Source organism: Cnephaeus nilssonii, assembly GCF_951640355.1.
Source record: "Cnephaeus nilssonii genome assembly, chromosome: 18".
NCBI lineage: Eukaryota > Metazoa > Chordata > Mammalia > Chiroptera > Vespertilionidae > Cnephaeus > Cnephaeus nilssonii.
Window position 1 is genome coordinate 12,651,713 of NC_137089.1, and position 17,440 is coordinate 12,669,152.

General features: G+C 42.1%; 1 protein-coding gene across 1 annotated transcript in view; it reads right to left on the bottom strand.

The window, feature by feature from the left end:
* RGS22 (regulator of G protein signaling 22) overlaps positions 1 to 17,440 on the bottom strand; it is a 102,630-nt gene that overhangs the window by 64,558 nt on the left and 20,632 nt on the right. The window contains exons 5-9 of the mRNA XM_079795911.1: positions 12,020 to 12,105; positions 11,197 to 11,365; positions 6,504 to 6,621; positions 3,836 to 4,448; positions 1,733 to 1,894 (exon numbers count right to left, since the gene is read on the bottom strand). Of these exons, the coding sequence (XP_079652037.1) occupies positions 1,733 to 1,894; positions 3,836 to 4,448; positions 6,504 to 6,621; positions 11,197 to 11,365; positions 12,020 to 12,105 (1,148 nt within the window). The remainder of the gene's footprint in view (positions 1 to 1,732; positions 1,895 to 3,835; positions 4,449 to 6,503; positions 6,622 to 11,196; positions 11,366 to 12,019; positions 12,106 to 17,440) is intronic.

Consider the following 17,440-nt stretch of genomic DNA (forward strand, 5'->3'; position numbering starts at 1 on the left):
TTTCTGCTGCCTAGCTTTAAAAAACACATTTTTTCATGATACATCAACTGCCTGAAATAACATTCATTCATATAAAGAGGCAATGTACACTCATATAAAGAAGAAAAATAACTTTAAAGTTGCATTCAAATTATCATCTACATGGTAAGAAAGAGAATCTATATACCTATTTGATTAAGAAAATTTCATGTGCCCTTGACCGGAATCGAACCCGGGACCCTTCCATCCACAGGCCAATGCTTCACCCACTGAGCCAAACCAGCCAGGGCTTTACAGTTTCTAATAAAATGAACGTAAAATGCACCTGTGATCATTTTAACACAGTTTAGTATTTACTTATAGTAGCAAATAAAACTGGTGGATGAAAGTAACACTTTAAAATATTTCAACATTTTATAATGTTAAGTACACTGCTAAAGTGTACTATGGCCTGGCCTGCATGGCTCAGTAGTTTAGCATCGATCTATGAACAACAAGTTCATGGTTCAATTCCCAGTCAGGGCACAGGCCTGGGTTGTAGGCTCGATCCCCAGGGTGAGGCGTGCAGGAGGCAGCCCATCAATGATTCTCTCTCATCACTGATGTTTCTATCTCTCTCTCCCTCTCTCTTCCTCTCTCTGAAGTCAATAAAAACATATTTTTTAAAAGTAAAAAAAAAAAAAGGAAAGTTTCTTATTGCACTAGTAAATGTTTTATTAAGTTGGGTGGTGTGTACACAGATGCCCACTATTGGTTAATTTATACCTTTCTGTATCTTAAATATGTTTTTTAAAGAAATAAAGAGAAATGGAATAATACAAAGCATATAAGTAATATGGAATACCTAGATGGGAGATGATGACAGAGAAGTGGGCAAGGACAAATCATTATGACCTTACTTGCTAACTTTAGGAATCTGAACTTTACCCAGAAAGCTTTGGGGTTACCACGGGAACATTTAAACTAAGTGGCATAATCGGATCCACCACAGCCACAATGGGCAGCTCACTGGTCCGCCAGTGGCACACCTTTTCTGTTTCCATTCTCTTCTGTTCAGAGTCCCTTGAGGCCCTGGTGAAATACTGCCTCTTCTCGGTATCTTGTGTGTTCACCACTCTCTTTTTATTATACTTATTTCATATAGACGTTCCTCCCAACTAGACTGTAACCACTGGACTTGACTATGTTTTAGTCTTGTATCCTTAGCACAACATTTGGCTTATAGTGTTTAAAAAATGTTTACTGAAATGATAAAACTGTAACTCTAGCTACATGTACACATGTACACACACACACACACACACACACACACACACACACACACACATCAATTTGATGACATACCAACCATAAAAAGGTCAGGTGTGGAGAGATGTGCTCACAAAGTTAAAATGGCACTTAAGTACTGTCAGCCTTATTATTGTCACTCTAAATTTCCACAAATTACATATTTTAAAATATATATATTTTATTGATTTTTTTTACAGACAGGAAGGGAGAGGAAGAGTTAGAAACATTGATGAGAGAGAAACATCAATCAGCTGCCTCCTGCACACCCCCTACTGGGGATGTGCCCGCAACCAAGGTACATGCCCTTGACTGGAATCGAACCTGGGACCCTTCAGTCCGCAGGCCGACGCTCTATCCACTGAGCCAAACCGGTTAGGGCAAATTGCACATTTTTAAACATATAACTTGTAACTAGCCTAAGAAAGTGAAAGCAGGTAACTTTGAGTCACATAATTTTTCTTACCAATACAGAAGTATGGGTTTTACCACGTCAATCTGAATATTTATTAAGTGTGCTTTATTCCACTGAGAGCCATCTAGCAACTTAAGTTTTGTTAAGATTTCTGTAGAAAGGTAGCAATCTCCACTGCTCACTAGATAGTTTTTTTTCATCTTTTCAAGATGTCTGCAATAAAACACATACACACATTGATGCAATGTTCAACATTCAACGAGCCAAATATTTCCACTTCGAAATGTTTGAGCAAAGTCATGAGCTAGCTCAAAACCAACGCTAAGTTACAGGTGTGCCGACGTGGGAGTGGCTGGACGACTTTGATAGGCTGAGCCACCGGCCTTGCAAAGATGCCCATGTTCCAATCCCCAGGACCTACGGACGTTATGTGCCTTAGAAGAGATTCTGAAGGAGTGACTAGGATGTTGAGGAAATTCTCCTGTATGAGCGAGGTAGCCCTATGTACTCGAAAGGTCTAAGAGGGAGGCAGGAGGGTCAGAGCCAGAGGAAAAAGGGAGGAAGGAAGCAGAGGTCAGAGAAAAGAGAAGACCGTGTGCTGTTGGCTTTGACGATGGAGGGAGGGGCCGGGATCCGGGGAAAAGGCCAGGAAATGAGGGCTCCCCTGGGCCTTCGGAAGGCCCTGCATATCCATCTCAGACCTCTGACCTCCTAACTGTAAGAAAATACATTCGTGTTGCTTCACGTCAACACACGTGCGGTAATTTGTTACATGAACCACAGGAACTAATACAATACTGATCCTGGAGAACCTCGGTAGGTTGTTTGCATCTAACTCCCCTACTGTGTCTTGGGAAGTGGCCTGCCTTCCACCTCAGCATCAATCGGGTCATGCTTCACATCCAACCACTTGGTGACCCCTGCTCCTGTAACTAGTGTAACCATGAGCTCTATCATCTCAACGCCGCTGGAATGACTGGAATGGACCCGTCACGAGTACCTACTCAGTCAAATCCTTAGTGAGAATGGCGATGTGCTATGGTTGATCTGCTTCAGAGCAGATCAGGAAAAACACAGACAAGGTAAGGACTCTCCTAAAGCAGGGTCCTCTCGGGGTTCTTAAGACTCACTGTGGCCCTAGCTGGGTTGGCTCAGTGGATAGAGCGTCAACGCCTGTGGACTGAAGGATCCCGGGTTCGATTCTGGTCAAGGGCATATGCCTGGGTTGCAGGCTTGATCCCCAGTGGGAGGCATGCAGGAGGCAGCCAATTGATGATTCTCATCTCATTATTGATGTTTCTCTCTCTCTCTCCCTCTCCCTTCCTCTCTGAAATTAATAAAAATCTATTTTTTTTAAAAAGAGACTCACTGTGATCTAAAATATACGCAGCAGCCACACAAAGACCTGCACCCCAGCTGGCCTCCAGGGGGCTCTCTAGAGGCTATCCAGTATGGTATCTGGCAGATATCTCATTCAGATATACAATTCTCAGTGGCATCCAATTAAAGATCATGAAATTTGTTAACCAAGCAGAGGCTAGAAACAGCAGGTGCTTACATTGTTATAAGGTATCTTTTATATAACGTATATTATGCCAGTGTGATATATAACATAATTTTTTCCATAAAAATGTATCACTGAAATGTTATAAAAATAAAACAGAATGATAAATTTGAAAGCAGGTTTAAAATCTCTGGGGAAAAAAATTATGCAAACCCAAATAATTGCTGCTGTTAGTATCTACTAAGTAAAAGCTTTGAGATCGAAGAACCAGTGGAATCAATATTACTATAATAAAACTAGAGGCTCGGTGCATGAATTTGTGCATGGGTGGGATCTGGCTGGCTAGGGGGAGGGGACGTGAGAGGTTGGCCAGCCATCCCTGCCCCTGATCGGGGTGGGAGGGTCCTGATTGAGATGGAGGGGGGGGACGATCGGGGCCGCAGTGCGCGTCAAAACAACCAGTCGTTCCTGTCGTTCTGGCATTCCGGTTGCTTGGCTTTTATATATATATATTTTATTACTCATCCCTCTAAAAGTATACATTACATTTTTATATTTATTTCAGGTTTTCTGCTTGAGAAAGAACGCTACCCAAATTAATATTCCACAATTCGTTTTTAAAACTACTGAAAAATTAAAAATAGCAATACCTTTGATGTCTTCCAGCATCCTTAAGAACTTTTAACCTCTCGATATCCATCCATAGCCACCAATATCTCTCCCCTAATGTACCTTTCATAAATGTCTTAAATCTTTCGAACTCGTTCCTATTGCCAATGTCATACGTTTTGTGAGAAAGGCACCAATCAGCCCTGATTTCTGAGCCAGTTCTCTCTCGCTTTGAATCTGCTTCTTCTAATCTCTCTTCTACCTTTTCCTTCGTGGGTTGAGTCGTTTCACATAACACATCCTTCTTGTCAGGAGTAGGCTCAAACTCATCAACTATCACTTCTGTTATATTGTTGAAATTTATGTAACCGGGACCTTCTTGAAATGGCTCATCAAGAATTTGATTAATTACCACTGCCAAAACAAAGTTTATATAGGATATTAAAAATTCTTCATAAGTGGAGAAATGGAATGCCCGGCTTTCAGCATCCGGTTGCTTTTCAAGGTATATTCTCAGAAGAGCATGAGAAGGAGTATCTGGTAGAGCTATAGACCCTTCCTCCTCCTCTTCTTCCAATTCAGAAATGGGTCTAGTGGCTTTAGATGGGTCCTTTTGCATCCTGGGGTGAACTCCATCATCAAAGATAACACTCTCTGTATTAAATAATAAAAGGCTATTAGGTCACATACGGATACAGACGACATTTTTACACTAACTAGATGTTACAGAGCCAGGATGGCAAATGAGTTTATCATCACAGGTAGTGACTGCATGGACCAGGGCCTTCAGGGGAGTCTAAAGCCACACTTGGGACCGGTGGAGAAAAAGCTGTCAACAGGGGTTAGCCATGTCTTCCCTGGATGGGGAAGGGAATCAGGGCAGATGAACTAAATATCTGACAGCCCTATACAGAATATGTAATATTTTATGCTGATATCGGATGTCAATCCATAAAGGCCAACTCTATTAAAGCATTTGCATATGTACATTACACAATGGTAGAAGCATACCGTGTTTTGCTGTGCTTTGTCTTACTGCCCTGCACAGATATTGTGTCTTTTACAAACTGAAGGGCTGTGGCAGCTCTAAGCGAAGCAAGTTTATTGGCACCATTTTCCCAACAGCATTTGCCCGCTTCGTGTCTCTGTGTCACATTGTGGAATTCTTGCAATACCTCAAACGTTTTCATTATTATTGTACTTATGGTGACCCATAATCAGTGATCTTTGCTGTTACCAGGGCAAAATCATCCACCAACAAAGATTATGACTCACTGAAGGCTCTGATGATGGTAGCATTTTGTAGCAATAAAGCATTTTTAAATTAAGGTACAGTATACACATTTTAACATAATTTTATTGCACACTTAATAGACTACAATATAATGTAAGTGTAGCTTTTATATGCGCTGGGAAACCAAAAAAAATCGTGTGACTCGTTTTATTGCGATATTTGCTTTATTGTGGTTGTCTGAAATCCAACTTACAATAGCCCTGGGTATGCCTGTATGTGCTGTAATATTTCATGTTGTATGATAAAGTGAAATTAGCTACCAAGACCATACTATGAGCAGATCAGAACCGAAGTCATACTGGCAATTTAAAAAAATTCACTATTTTATCAGAAAGATTCAATTACTACCCTACTTACAACCTATCATTAAAATTACAAAATGGCCCTTGCCCAGCCAGCATGGCGCATTGGTTGCGCATCGACCTAAAAACCAGGAGGTCACGGCTCGATTCCCAATCAGGGCACATGCCTGGGTTGTGTGCCCAATCCCCAGTGTGGGGCGGGCAGGAGGCAGCCAATCAAGGATTCTCTCTCATCATGGATGTTTCTCTCTCTCGCTTCCTCTGTGAAATCAATAAAATTTTTTTTTTTAAATGGCCCTAGGTGATTTAGCTCAGTGGTAAGAGCACCGGCCCTCAGACTGAAGAAGAGCTGTGGGTCCGATTCTGGTCAAGGGCCGGACCCTGGTCAGAGCACATGTGGGAGGCAACCAATGATGCGTTTCTCTCACATTGATATTTCTCTATCTGTCTCTCCCCTTCGCTTCCACTCTCTCTAAAAATCAACGGGAAAAAATATTCTTAGGTGAGGATTTACAAAAAAATAAAAAAATTACAAAATGGCATAAAGTATTTTATACAAGCTAACAAATACACATGGATTGTCTTTATGTTTTTTCTAAGGATACAGTCTTCAGCTCCTATTTTCTCTTTCTTCCATTAATCAGTGAAATATGCAGACTCAGAGCTTTCACGTGGCAAGTGTTCCCCTTGAAACTCTGCTGTTGTACCCACTTTATTTCAAAGGCTTAATAAGAAGAATTTGGACATTGTAATAGGAGATAAAAGCAAGACGAACACTTGCTGGCTTGCCTTTCAGGTACCAAGCACTCGGCCAGGCATTTTCTATCCATTTAGCTTGCATCGTCATTCTACATTTACAGATGAGAAAAGCAAAGCTCCCAGAAGGAATAACTTATAAAAGCCGCACAGGCAACAAGTATCAGAGTTGAATTCTAAACTCAGCCTCTTTTCATTACACCAAGTCACCTCTTGAAGAACGGCAGAAAGTGGAGTTGGGGGGGAAGGGGGAGGTCATTTTTCTTCCCCACCACTACATGTTGTGCTGTAAGACTAGAACAGCAGCGGGAGACTTAAAGGGGAGTTCTAAAGTCATTCGTGTCCTTTTCTGCTTACCAGAAACAGATGAAATAAACGGTGAATCAACTTTGCTGTGGAGTGCAGGGAAGGTGGACACTGTTTGCTGACTTTGTTTTGCTAATGCAAACCAATCTTTTGTTTCTGAATAGGAGGCCTAGGAAGAAAGCAGCACTTGTGTTTAATGCAAGGTTAGCGCTATTCTTCCTATCACAAACCTGGGCAAATCATTATGATAGTATTCAATATGCATTGTACAATGTGTAAGGGGGAAATTATGCCATGAAAAAAAAAAAGAAGAAGAAGAAGAAGAAGGTTATACACAGAAAAAAAAAGCATTAGCTAAGAGAATAATGGGGAGGAAATTTCAGTTCGGATACATTTCATATTCGATGCCCAAAGGAGAAAAATGAGCCCAATATCCATCAAATGCGTCACTCTTCCACCAAAGGCAGGCCATGTCACCCACTGGAGTCACTACCGCTGCGTGCTATCTCACTTGAACTTGGCAGTCACCATGACTCATGGGTCCTTGGATGCCTCTTTTGCTAGCAGCTCCCATTTTACAGCCTTCCCAAATATTTCATGCCCCTAAATCTGTCTGACCTGGCTCAGTGTTTTTAACAACTCCTCCCTAATATGACAGACTCACTCTCAGTAGCACAGGAAATATCTCGAAGCTCAACTGCCACTTCGCCTTAGATTCGGTTTTTATAACTTTGCTTGGAAGGGACGCTGCCTGAAGACTGACTCCTGACTCCACCTACCCCCGGAGGTAGCCTTCAATTTTTCCACTGCTTTGTGTACCCTTCAGCCAGTTGACCCAAATCCCACGCTGACTCTCAGCTTCTAGAATCCCAGTCCTAAGAAGCCCTTTATCTCACCCTTCTGGGCAAAGTTCCTCTGCCTGAGTTGCTCAGCGACATCCTCATCTGTTTTTCTAAGAGAACCCAAGTTCAACATCAGCAGAGAAGGGAGCTTCCAGCTTTGCTCTCTCGTCTCCTTCCTCCAACTGAGTCGGCTGCTGGCCCTCAGCCTAAGGAACACTCCCAGGAGAGGCAGGCCTCAAGTGGAATAGGTACCGTTCCCTGACTATTGTGCAGAATTCTCTGAGCAATCGGGCCGCACAATGAAATCAAAAGCAGGAGAGAGAAATGAGAGGTGCTGTGTGTTTAGTCACTGATCCCTCGAAGGGTTTTCTGTGGATAAAAGTTTTGCCACCCTAACTAAGCTTTTGGGGATATTGATTTTTAAGCTGGTTATTAAGAGACAAAAAGACTCAGAAAGAACCTTTGACCCACCCCCCCTTACCTGTTTAAAGGACTTTGGGTAGAAACACCTACTTAATGGAAGGGAGCAGCACCTTAGCTTAGGAATAGGAACTAAATGTGCGGACGGGAAGAAATCCAATAAAGCCCATTTGTTGAACTTCCCTCTGTGTCCCACGGTTTCGGGGCGGGGGGTGGGGGGGATGGCAGCTAGAATGTGTTTGCCACATGTTTGTTCTTTCTTCCTGTGAATTGCCTACTTTCTTTTGGAAAATTCCAGACCCCTGACCCCTTCTCCTTAATCCAGAATGGCACATAGACCTCAACTGGCCCAGTGCATCCCCGGGTCTCTGTTCTGGTACCCCACATGTACATTGTAATACATTTGGGACATTTTCTCCTGTTAATCTGTTTCTGTTTGTTAGGTTATTAGCCAGGCCAGAAGAACTTAGACAAGTGGGAGGAAAATTATTTTTCGTGCTCCTATACGTTGACTCTAATTTCCTTTTGTTTCATCTTTTCCTTCCTTTAAAACCAAGTCATTTATTATTACTTATATGCTCTTTCAATGTATATTTATTGAGTGACTTCTCTATTCCTAGCAGTATCCTAAGCAGTAAAAGGAGATCAAATTAGGGAATTTTCAAGGAATTGAGAGAGACCAATATGCAAGAGTGCTTGTTATTTCAAGTGTTCAAAAAAAGAGAAGATAGGGAAGGAAGAAGTAGTGAGTCAGGCATACAAGCAGTCAGCTGTTCCACTTTATACGTTGAAGAGATGGATCGATTGTTCATGTTTAGATGGTATAACTGGAGACCCAAAGAAGTGTTACCAATTATCATAAAAGATTGATCCCTATCTAGTTTCATGGTTTAAATGATCTAAGGATCCAGAGAACTTTGATTCCTTAAACTTCAAAAGCTATTAAAAAGATAGTTTAGCCGAAACCGGTTTGGCTCAGTGGATGGAGCGTCAGCTTGTGGACTGAAGGGTCCCGGGTTCAATTCCGGTCAAGGGCACGTACGTTGGTTGCGGGCACATCCCCAGTGGGGGGCGTGCAGGAGGCAGCTGATTGGTGTTTCTCTCTTATCGATGTTTCTAACTCTCTGTCTCTCTCCCTTCCTCTCTGTAAAAAAAATCAATAAAATATATATTTTTAAAAAATAGTTTAAATATTAAGTGGACCAAAATGAGTTTATCACAGGAAATAGAAGAGAAAAAAAAAGCTTGGATTTTACTCTCTTATATTTAACTAGAGGCCCAGTGCAAGAAATTCATGCACAGGTGGGGTCCCTAGGCCTGGCCAGCGATCAGGGCCAATCAGGGCCTTTCTGCTGGCTGCCAGCTGGGGCCTGCGGCCAAGGGGAAGGACCAGGGGGAGGTTGGCCGGCCATAGGGAGGGACCAGGGGAGGTTGGCCAGCCGTGGGAGGTTGGCTGAGGGAGTGCACTGATCACCAGGGGGCAGCTCCTGCATCAAGTGTCTGCCCCCTGGTGGTCAGTGCACATCATAGTGACTGATCATTCTGGTCACTTAGGCTTTTATATATATACTAGAGACCCAGTGCACAAAATTTATGCATGGGGGGGGGGGTCCCCCTCAGCCCAGCCTTCACCCTCTCCAATCCGGGACCCCTTGGGAGATGTCTGACTGCCAGTTTAGGCCCAATCCCGGCAGTCAGACATCCCTCTCACAATCTAGGAACACTGGCTCCTCCTAACCCAGCGATGGGCAACCTTTTGAGCTTGCGGCCGCGTGTCATCAGAAATGGCTACGCGTGTCAGTGCTGACACGCATGTCATAGGTTCACCATCACTGTCCTAACCGCTCCTGCCTGCCTGCCTAATCGCCCCTAACCCGTCTACCCGCCTGTCTGATCACCCCTAACCACCTCTGCCTGCCTGCCTCTAACTACTCCCCTGCTGACTTGATTGCCGCTAACTGCTCCCCTGCCGGCCTCATCACCCCTAACTACTCCCCTGCTGACCTGATTGCCCCTAACCACCTCTGCTTTGGCCCCCACACCCGGGACCCAAGCTTCCCTCCTCCAGCCGGCCGCGGGCACCTGGGACCCAAGCCGGTTTTGCCTGGGCCAGCTGCAGGTGCCCAGGACCAGGGGCAGCTTCACCGATGCTGGCCATAGCCATAGGCACCCAGGACAGTGGGCGACTTTGCCCGAGCCCGGCTTTGTCAGAAGGACGTCGGGAAGACATCCAATCTAATTAGCATATTACCCTTTTATTAGTATAGGTAGATTACATTTACATATAGGGAATCAGAACTTTTCCCCTAAATGAATTCTTCCCTCTCATGTTTACTGACCTCTACTCTCAGTACCCATTTTATGACATTCCTGATATTTCTATAATATATAAGTTAAAAGAAAAAAATAAACCCTTCAAAATAAGTGTAAGAATGAAAAATGTGCCTTTGGTACATCCCTAAGCATTACTCAGTGGAAATAATGGAAATGGCATAATTTAAAACAAATATCACTTATAGAAATGCCAAACTACAAAATTAAATAGAAGCTACACACGAATACACATATTCAAATAAAATAGGATAAGTTTGTCCATTCCAACAGAGATGGCCAATAGGTTTCCTCTTACATGGCATCTTTGATCAATGGGAAGTGCCTGCCTACAATGTTGTGTTGAAAAAATTTTGGAGCCAAGTCCTATAGCTCAGTAGGAAAATTGCCATGATGGATTAGCAATGAACAGAAACTAGGAGAGTATCAACACATGGGCCACATATTTGATATTCCAGATTTTGTACAGAATTGTGTATTAGAAGTGTATTCCAAGACAGAAAATCTGATAATCAGAGGCAAAAGATCATCTCCTGCTTGTATATTTCTCTTGGGCCAGGCTGATGGACTCAAATATTGGGGTCCCAGTAACAGTTATAGAATCCAAATAATAAAAATTTGGAATGGCCGAAACCAGTTTGGCTCAGTGGATAGAGCGTTGGCCTGTGGACTCAAGAGTCCCAGGTTCGATTCCGGTCAAGGGCATGTACCTTGGTTGCGGGCACATCCCCAGTAGGGGGTGTGTAAGAGGCAGCTGATCGATGTTTCTCTCTCATCGATGTTTCTAACTCTCTATCCCTCTCTCTTCCTCTCTGTAAAAAATCAATAAAATATATTTTTTAAAAAATTTGGAATGAACAATAAAACCATCTCTATAATTCAGTTACCCATGCTTCCCTGGGTGACAATGAATGTTCTTCAATCTTGCATCTGTTCCTTCATACACATGAGGATAATTCTCATTACATTTCAGGTGAAAGAGTGCAGAGCAAATGAGTGAGTAGAAAGCCACAAGAATTTTTGTTAAAAAACTGCCTTTTGAAGTATCTGAAATAATTTTCCTTGTTCAAGTGGTACAAATGAAATGCATGTTTCTAAAATGAGAAGTTTTATTGAAGTGCTAATTCACAAAGAAACATTCATATTTTTACCTCGCCAAGAGAAATGTAGAACTTCTTCATAATGATAGCATTGTCATCTTCAATGACAGGAGGTGGTGGAGTGGGTACTTTTCTCATGACCCAGGGAGAAAAAGTTGTATCTAGTGTGATATTCATGCCTGATTTACTCCATCTCACTTGAGAGACCAATTTTGCTAACCTGCATTTTAGAAAGCATACAAATTTGAAGCAAGTTTAAAATATGGTAGAATTCAGGGGAGGGGGAGAAACACTAAAACTTTATTTTATGCATTCAAACCAATCTCCCTTCCTAACACTGCAAGATGATTCTCTTCAGGATCTGCTCAAATTAATAGCTTATTCATGGAACTTCAAATTCATAATGATTGTTTAACTTATCGTATTTATATTTTTAAAATGACTGTTATAAGCAAAGGTCATATTTTAGTAAAGCTTCAGAATGTCTGGGTACTTATACTTTCAAAGTCAGGGCACAGAAAAGATAAACTTGGCTCTGCACCATAACATTCTGTCTTTTTCATGACACGCTTACTTTCAGTTTGTAATACCCTACACACAAATGCCATTATCACCTGATAAGTAGATAATTTAAAAAATATAACGATTAAAGAAGCACAACTGAAGTACATTTCTTAGGTCCTGTTTCTGTGAAATCTCTTTGTGAAACTTAAGTGGTTTTTACCAATGCTCTATAATTCTTATACTATAGCAACTGGAATTCACACTCCAATGGATTTAAATGAATTTCATTTAAAAAGTACAGAAAAATAATTTTGGGTAAAAAAAAAAAGTCAGCGTTTAAAAAATATGTACACTAATGAGACTACAATACCTGTATTCAAAATAGCAATCACTTTCCAGAAATGCTGGGAGTCTTTCTTTTTTGATCCACTGAATGCCTTGTTCACGATTCAGACACTGTTCGAGGACAAGTGAGAAAGAAAAAGAATGTCAAGGAATAACCAGCTTTCAGGACAATTAGGGCCTCATCACTGGCGCAACAGTGACCTCCAGCTCCTACTTGGAGCCCTGCCTCTCTACCTTCTATTCGCATACGGGCCAGAACCCTGAGTCACAAATCTGAAGCCACTTCTTGCCTTCTAGTGCAACCCTGCATCAACTATCATCTCCATTTGACAGGCTAACAAACTGAATCCAGAGTTAAGTTACTGTTGAAGGAAGAGAAATGAGATAAAACTCAGTCAATCTCAGTATCTTCATCGTCATAACATGGATTTAAAATAACCCCTATCAGAAAAAGCTAACCACAACACGTGGTAAGGCCACTGAGGTCACTGAAGGCCTGTTGTCCTTCCAATTTTAGGAAATTTTGTTAAATATTTACATCCCCAGCCACGATCCCGGAGATACAAAGGTAAATAAGAAAGATAAGAGACCCTGTCCTTAAGGAGCTTGCAGATGATTCAATCGGTAATAATAGTTGAGTGCTGCAAAGGCCGTAAGCCCAGGCTTCTGTGGGAGGTCACACTGGGCACTAAAACAGCAAAGATTTCCAAAAGAGCATGCCACTCAGCCTTTGACCTAGAGCATGATTAGCAAGGTTGCAGAGGAGGGGAGCAGGAGAGGAACCAGAGAAACATTTATTACAACTACATCACAGGCTGAGATTTCAGAGATGGTGGAAGAAGGCTGAGAAAGTAGGCAGGGGCCCGGTTATGAATAGTCTTTCAATAACATTAAAGAGTTTACATTTTACCTTGAGGCTGTGAGGGCCATACAATATTATGAAAGAGTTAACTAGGTTGCTATTCATCCTAAAACATGGACTCACTATTGGTTCTATTTTGCCTTATATTCACTTTTTCCAGAATTTTAAAGAATGTGAGTACCTTAGACATGAAACAAAGGCTAACTAACAAGTAAAACTACCCATAGAGTACACACCGCAGTCAGGCAATGTGTCTGCCTTTATGTGGCTTCCACTGATCACCTGCTAAGCAGGGGTGGGGAACCTTTCTTTTTTTTTCTGCCAAGGGGCATTTGGATATTTAGAACATCATTCGTGGGCCATACAAAATTATCAACTTAAAAATTAGGTTGCTATGAACAAAGCTCCTAGATTTATTGAATTTCGAGTCCCACCTGCGGTTGCCTCGGCAGGGCCAGACCCATTGATGAGGCCCGCGGGCCGGACGTTCCCCACCCCTGTGCTAAAGCAAAAGTTGTGCTGTGATAGTAACATCAGCGTCAACACAGACCACGGCTAATTCCTGAGGAAACTGAAGGCTCGAATAGCAGTGCTGCCAACATCTGGTAACCTGTTGCTCTAGAAGGCACACCTGTGCGTAACATTGCTGACATGTGGCAAGAAGGACTGGCAAACTGAGCAAACAATGGTTTCTTCCTGTTCAGCAAAAATACACCCATTTGCCCTCACCAACGACTGTCTTCTGGGTAATCCTAATATATAAAGAGCCAGGGTCCGTAACGTCCAAAACAACCAAACGGACGACCGAACGCCAGGCTGTGTGCACAGCAGGCTCGGGTGGGCGGGGACTGGCAAGTGGGCTGAACTGCTGACCTCTGGGTCCCTCCTGGGTCATGGGCGCCGTGGCGACCCAGCACTGACTGCCGCCGCCAAGGTGGGGTGCGATGCAATTGGTTGGGGGGCCCTGCCATCACCCCACGATCGCCCCGCAGAGGGAGGCCCAGGCTACCCGGCCAGCAGTGGTGGGCGGGGCCTCCCTCTGTGGGGCGATCAATCACGGGGCTCCCGGACTGTGAGAGGGTGCAGGCCAGGCTGAAGGAACACCACCCCCGAGTGCATGAATTTCATGCACCAGGCCTCTAGTGAAATAATAATAGAAGAAACCCTGAAAATAGTCAGCACCTGAAAGGTAGAATCTTGTTGACTATTCATTGCTTACCAGTGAGTTATAAAGGACGTTTGGATCTTGTACTTAGAAAGACTGCACATTGGCCTCTACATACACACTAACAACCATATAAAACTCTTGAATTCTGCTTAGCACTGTATTCAATGACACCAGACTACATATGAAGATCAAGATAAATCTTTGAGAAATTCCACAAGATTTTCGGACTAGTCAGTTCATGCAAAATCAATTTGTATAACATTTACCTCATGAACACTTCACCTATAACTCATCCCCTTTTAAATGTTTTTGCATCTATTTGACCTAAAAAATTAAACGAAAAGTTTAAAAAATAAAATCAAAATTGAAGAGAAGTCTTTAAACTGCCAAAAATATATATCCCTTCAAGGTGTTTACAAGTAACTAAAATATATAAAGACCAAAAAAATACAAAACAATCCTGCCAAACATAAAATGATACCTTAATACTTACTAGAAACACAAAAGTAATTTACCTAAGGTAAAATTATTTAATTTTTAAAGTTAAAAAAAAATGAGTTAAGAAACAAAAAGAGATAACCAAAGATTAGGGAAAACTGGCGATAGGTAAATCATTCTAGAACTATTTCCAAGTAGCTATACACAAGCTCTCTAAAATTCCTCCAGGATTAGATTAACAAAAATGATATTTAGATGTATGAGGCAACCAAATAAAGCATGGCTATCTGCCAATAGATTATTTTGTTTAGTCAGATTTATTGTGGTACAAATTACATACAATAAAATTCATTCTTTTTAGGGTAGAGTTTTACAAGCTTTGACAAATACACAGGCATGTAACTATGATTATATCAAGATACAGAATAGTTCCAACATCCCCCAAACATACTTGTGCCACTTTGTCATCAATGTCTCCCTCTAACCCTAGTCCCTAGCAATCATGGATTGGTTTTTTGCCTCTATAATTTTGCCTTTTCCAGAATGCTATATAAATGGAATCAACATAGTATACAGTCTTTGACTCTGGCTTCTTTCATTTAGCATAATGCATTTGAGATTGATCAGTGTTCTTCTATGGATCACTAGTTCATTCTTTTTCATTGCTCAGTAGTACTCTACTGTATGGATGAAGCTAGTTTATTTAACCACTTTCCAGTTAAAAAGAAATATGGGTTGCTTCTAGTTTTTTGTGATTATGAATAAAGCAATTATAAACATTCAAATATAGGTTTTTGTGGGAATATAACTGTTCAATTCTCTTGGGTAACACACAGGAGTAGGATAAGTAGGTAGTAGGGTATATGTTTAACTTAGAATTATGAAACTGTTCTCCAAAATGGAATCGTCACCAACAATGTAAGAGTTCTAGTTGACCAGCATCCTGGGCTGCATTTGGTATTGTCAATGTTTGCTGCTTATTTTACTTGTTCTAATAGTTATGTAGAAATAGTTTAATACGATTTGCATGTGTTTGTGTGTGTGCACCATCTTTTTTTATAAGAGCTTTATTTATATACTAGAGGCCCGGTACACAAAATTCGTGCACAAGTGGGGTCCCTAGGCCTGGCCAGCGATCAGGACCAATCAGGGCTTGCCTGATCAGGGCCTGCCAACTGAGGGGAAAGATGGGGTGCAGGAGGTTGGCCATCGGCCCCGAAGCAGGAGCCAGCCCTTGGCCCCCCTGGGAAAGGGGCCGCATCTGCCACCACCCACCCCTGGTTCCCTGTCCCAGCCCGGGCCCAGCCCCAATCGAGCAATCAGGGCCTGCTGGCTGGGGAGAGGGACTGCAGGAGGTTGGCTGGCCGGGGGGGAGGGACCTAGGGAGGTTGGCCAGCTGGGGGAGGTTGGCTGTGGGAGCGCACTGACCACCAAGGGGCAGCTCCTGCATTGAGCATCTGCCCCCTGGTGGCCAGTGTGTGTCATAGAGACCAGCCGTTCCAGTCATTCTGGTCGTTCCAGTCTCTTAGGCTTTTATATAGAGAGAGCTAATTCCCACTCCATACAATTCACCCATTCGAAGTATAAAGTCCAGTGGTTTTTAGTGTATTCACAAACTCTCACCACAAATGCAGAACATTTGCATCACCCTTCATTGTAGCAGTCACTCTCCATCTCACTCCAACTTCCTTACCCCCCATCCTTCCATGTTGATAGCAAATATGAGTAAATATTATATCTTTTCATGTGCATATTGGTCATTTATACATCTTTTGGGGAGAAATGTCTATTCACATCCTTGGTCCATTCTTCACTTGGGTTGTCTTTTTATTGTTCAGCTGTAAGAGTTCTTTACCCAGTTAGGTATGTCTTTACCAGAGATATGACTTACAAGTACTTTCTCCGATTCTGGGTTATCTTTTCACTTTCTTGGTAGTGTCCCTTGGAGATAAAAGTTTTTAATTTTTATTTATCTGTGTATGATTTTCTTGTGCTGCTTATGCTTTTGGTGTCATATCTAAAAAACAAATGCCTATACCAGGTTTTGAAGATTTATGCCTATTTCTTCTAAAACATAATGCAGCCCGGCCGGCATGACTCAGTGGTTGAACCAGGAGATCACAGTTCAATTCCCAGTCAGGGTACATGCCTGGTTGTGGGCTTGATCCCCAGTGTGGGGTGTGCAGGAGGCAGCTGATCAGTGATTTTCTCTCATCATTGATGTTTCTATCTTTTTCTCCCTCTCCCTTCCTCTCTGAAATCAATAAAAATACATTTAAAAAAATAACTCAAAAAAGTAAAACATAACGCATTATCTTTTTTTTGCCTTGCTGAATTCAATTTCCTTATCTTTTGTGTATATGTTTATAAGAGATATTAATTTGCAGGCTCTTCTTTTTCTTGAAATTTCTCTTCTTTTTCTTTATCTAGTATCAGGATAAAGCTGGCACATAACCATCTCTAAATGTTTAATAGCATTCACCAGTGAAATCATCTGGACCTGGAGTTTTCTTTGTGGGAATATATACATATATATATTCAAAATATATACATATATATTTTTAAGACTTATTTTTTATTTTTGTTAATCCTCACCCAAAGATACTTTTTCCATTGATTTTTAGAGTGAGTGGAAGGGAAGGAGAGAGAGGGACACACACACACACACACACACACACACACACACACACACACACATTGATTAGTTGCCTCCCACATGTGCCCTGACCAGGGGGCTGGGGATTGAATCTGCAGCCCAGGTACATGGCCTTGTCTGGGAATTGAACCCGTGACCCTTTGGTGCACTAGCCAATGCTCTAACCACTTAGCAACACCAGCCACAGCAAGACTTATTTTTTTTAGAGCTGATTTAGTTTTACAACAAAATTGAGAGGAAGGTACAGAGATTTCCCAGTTACCCCATCCCCATACATGCATAGCCTCCCCATTATCGACATCACTCACTTGAATGGTACAGT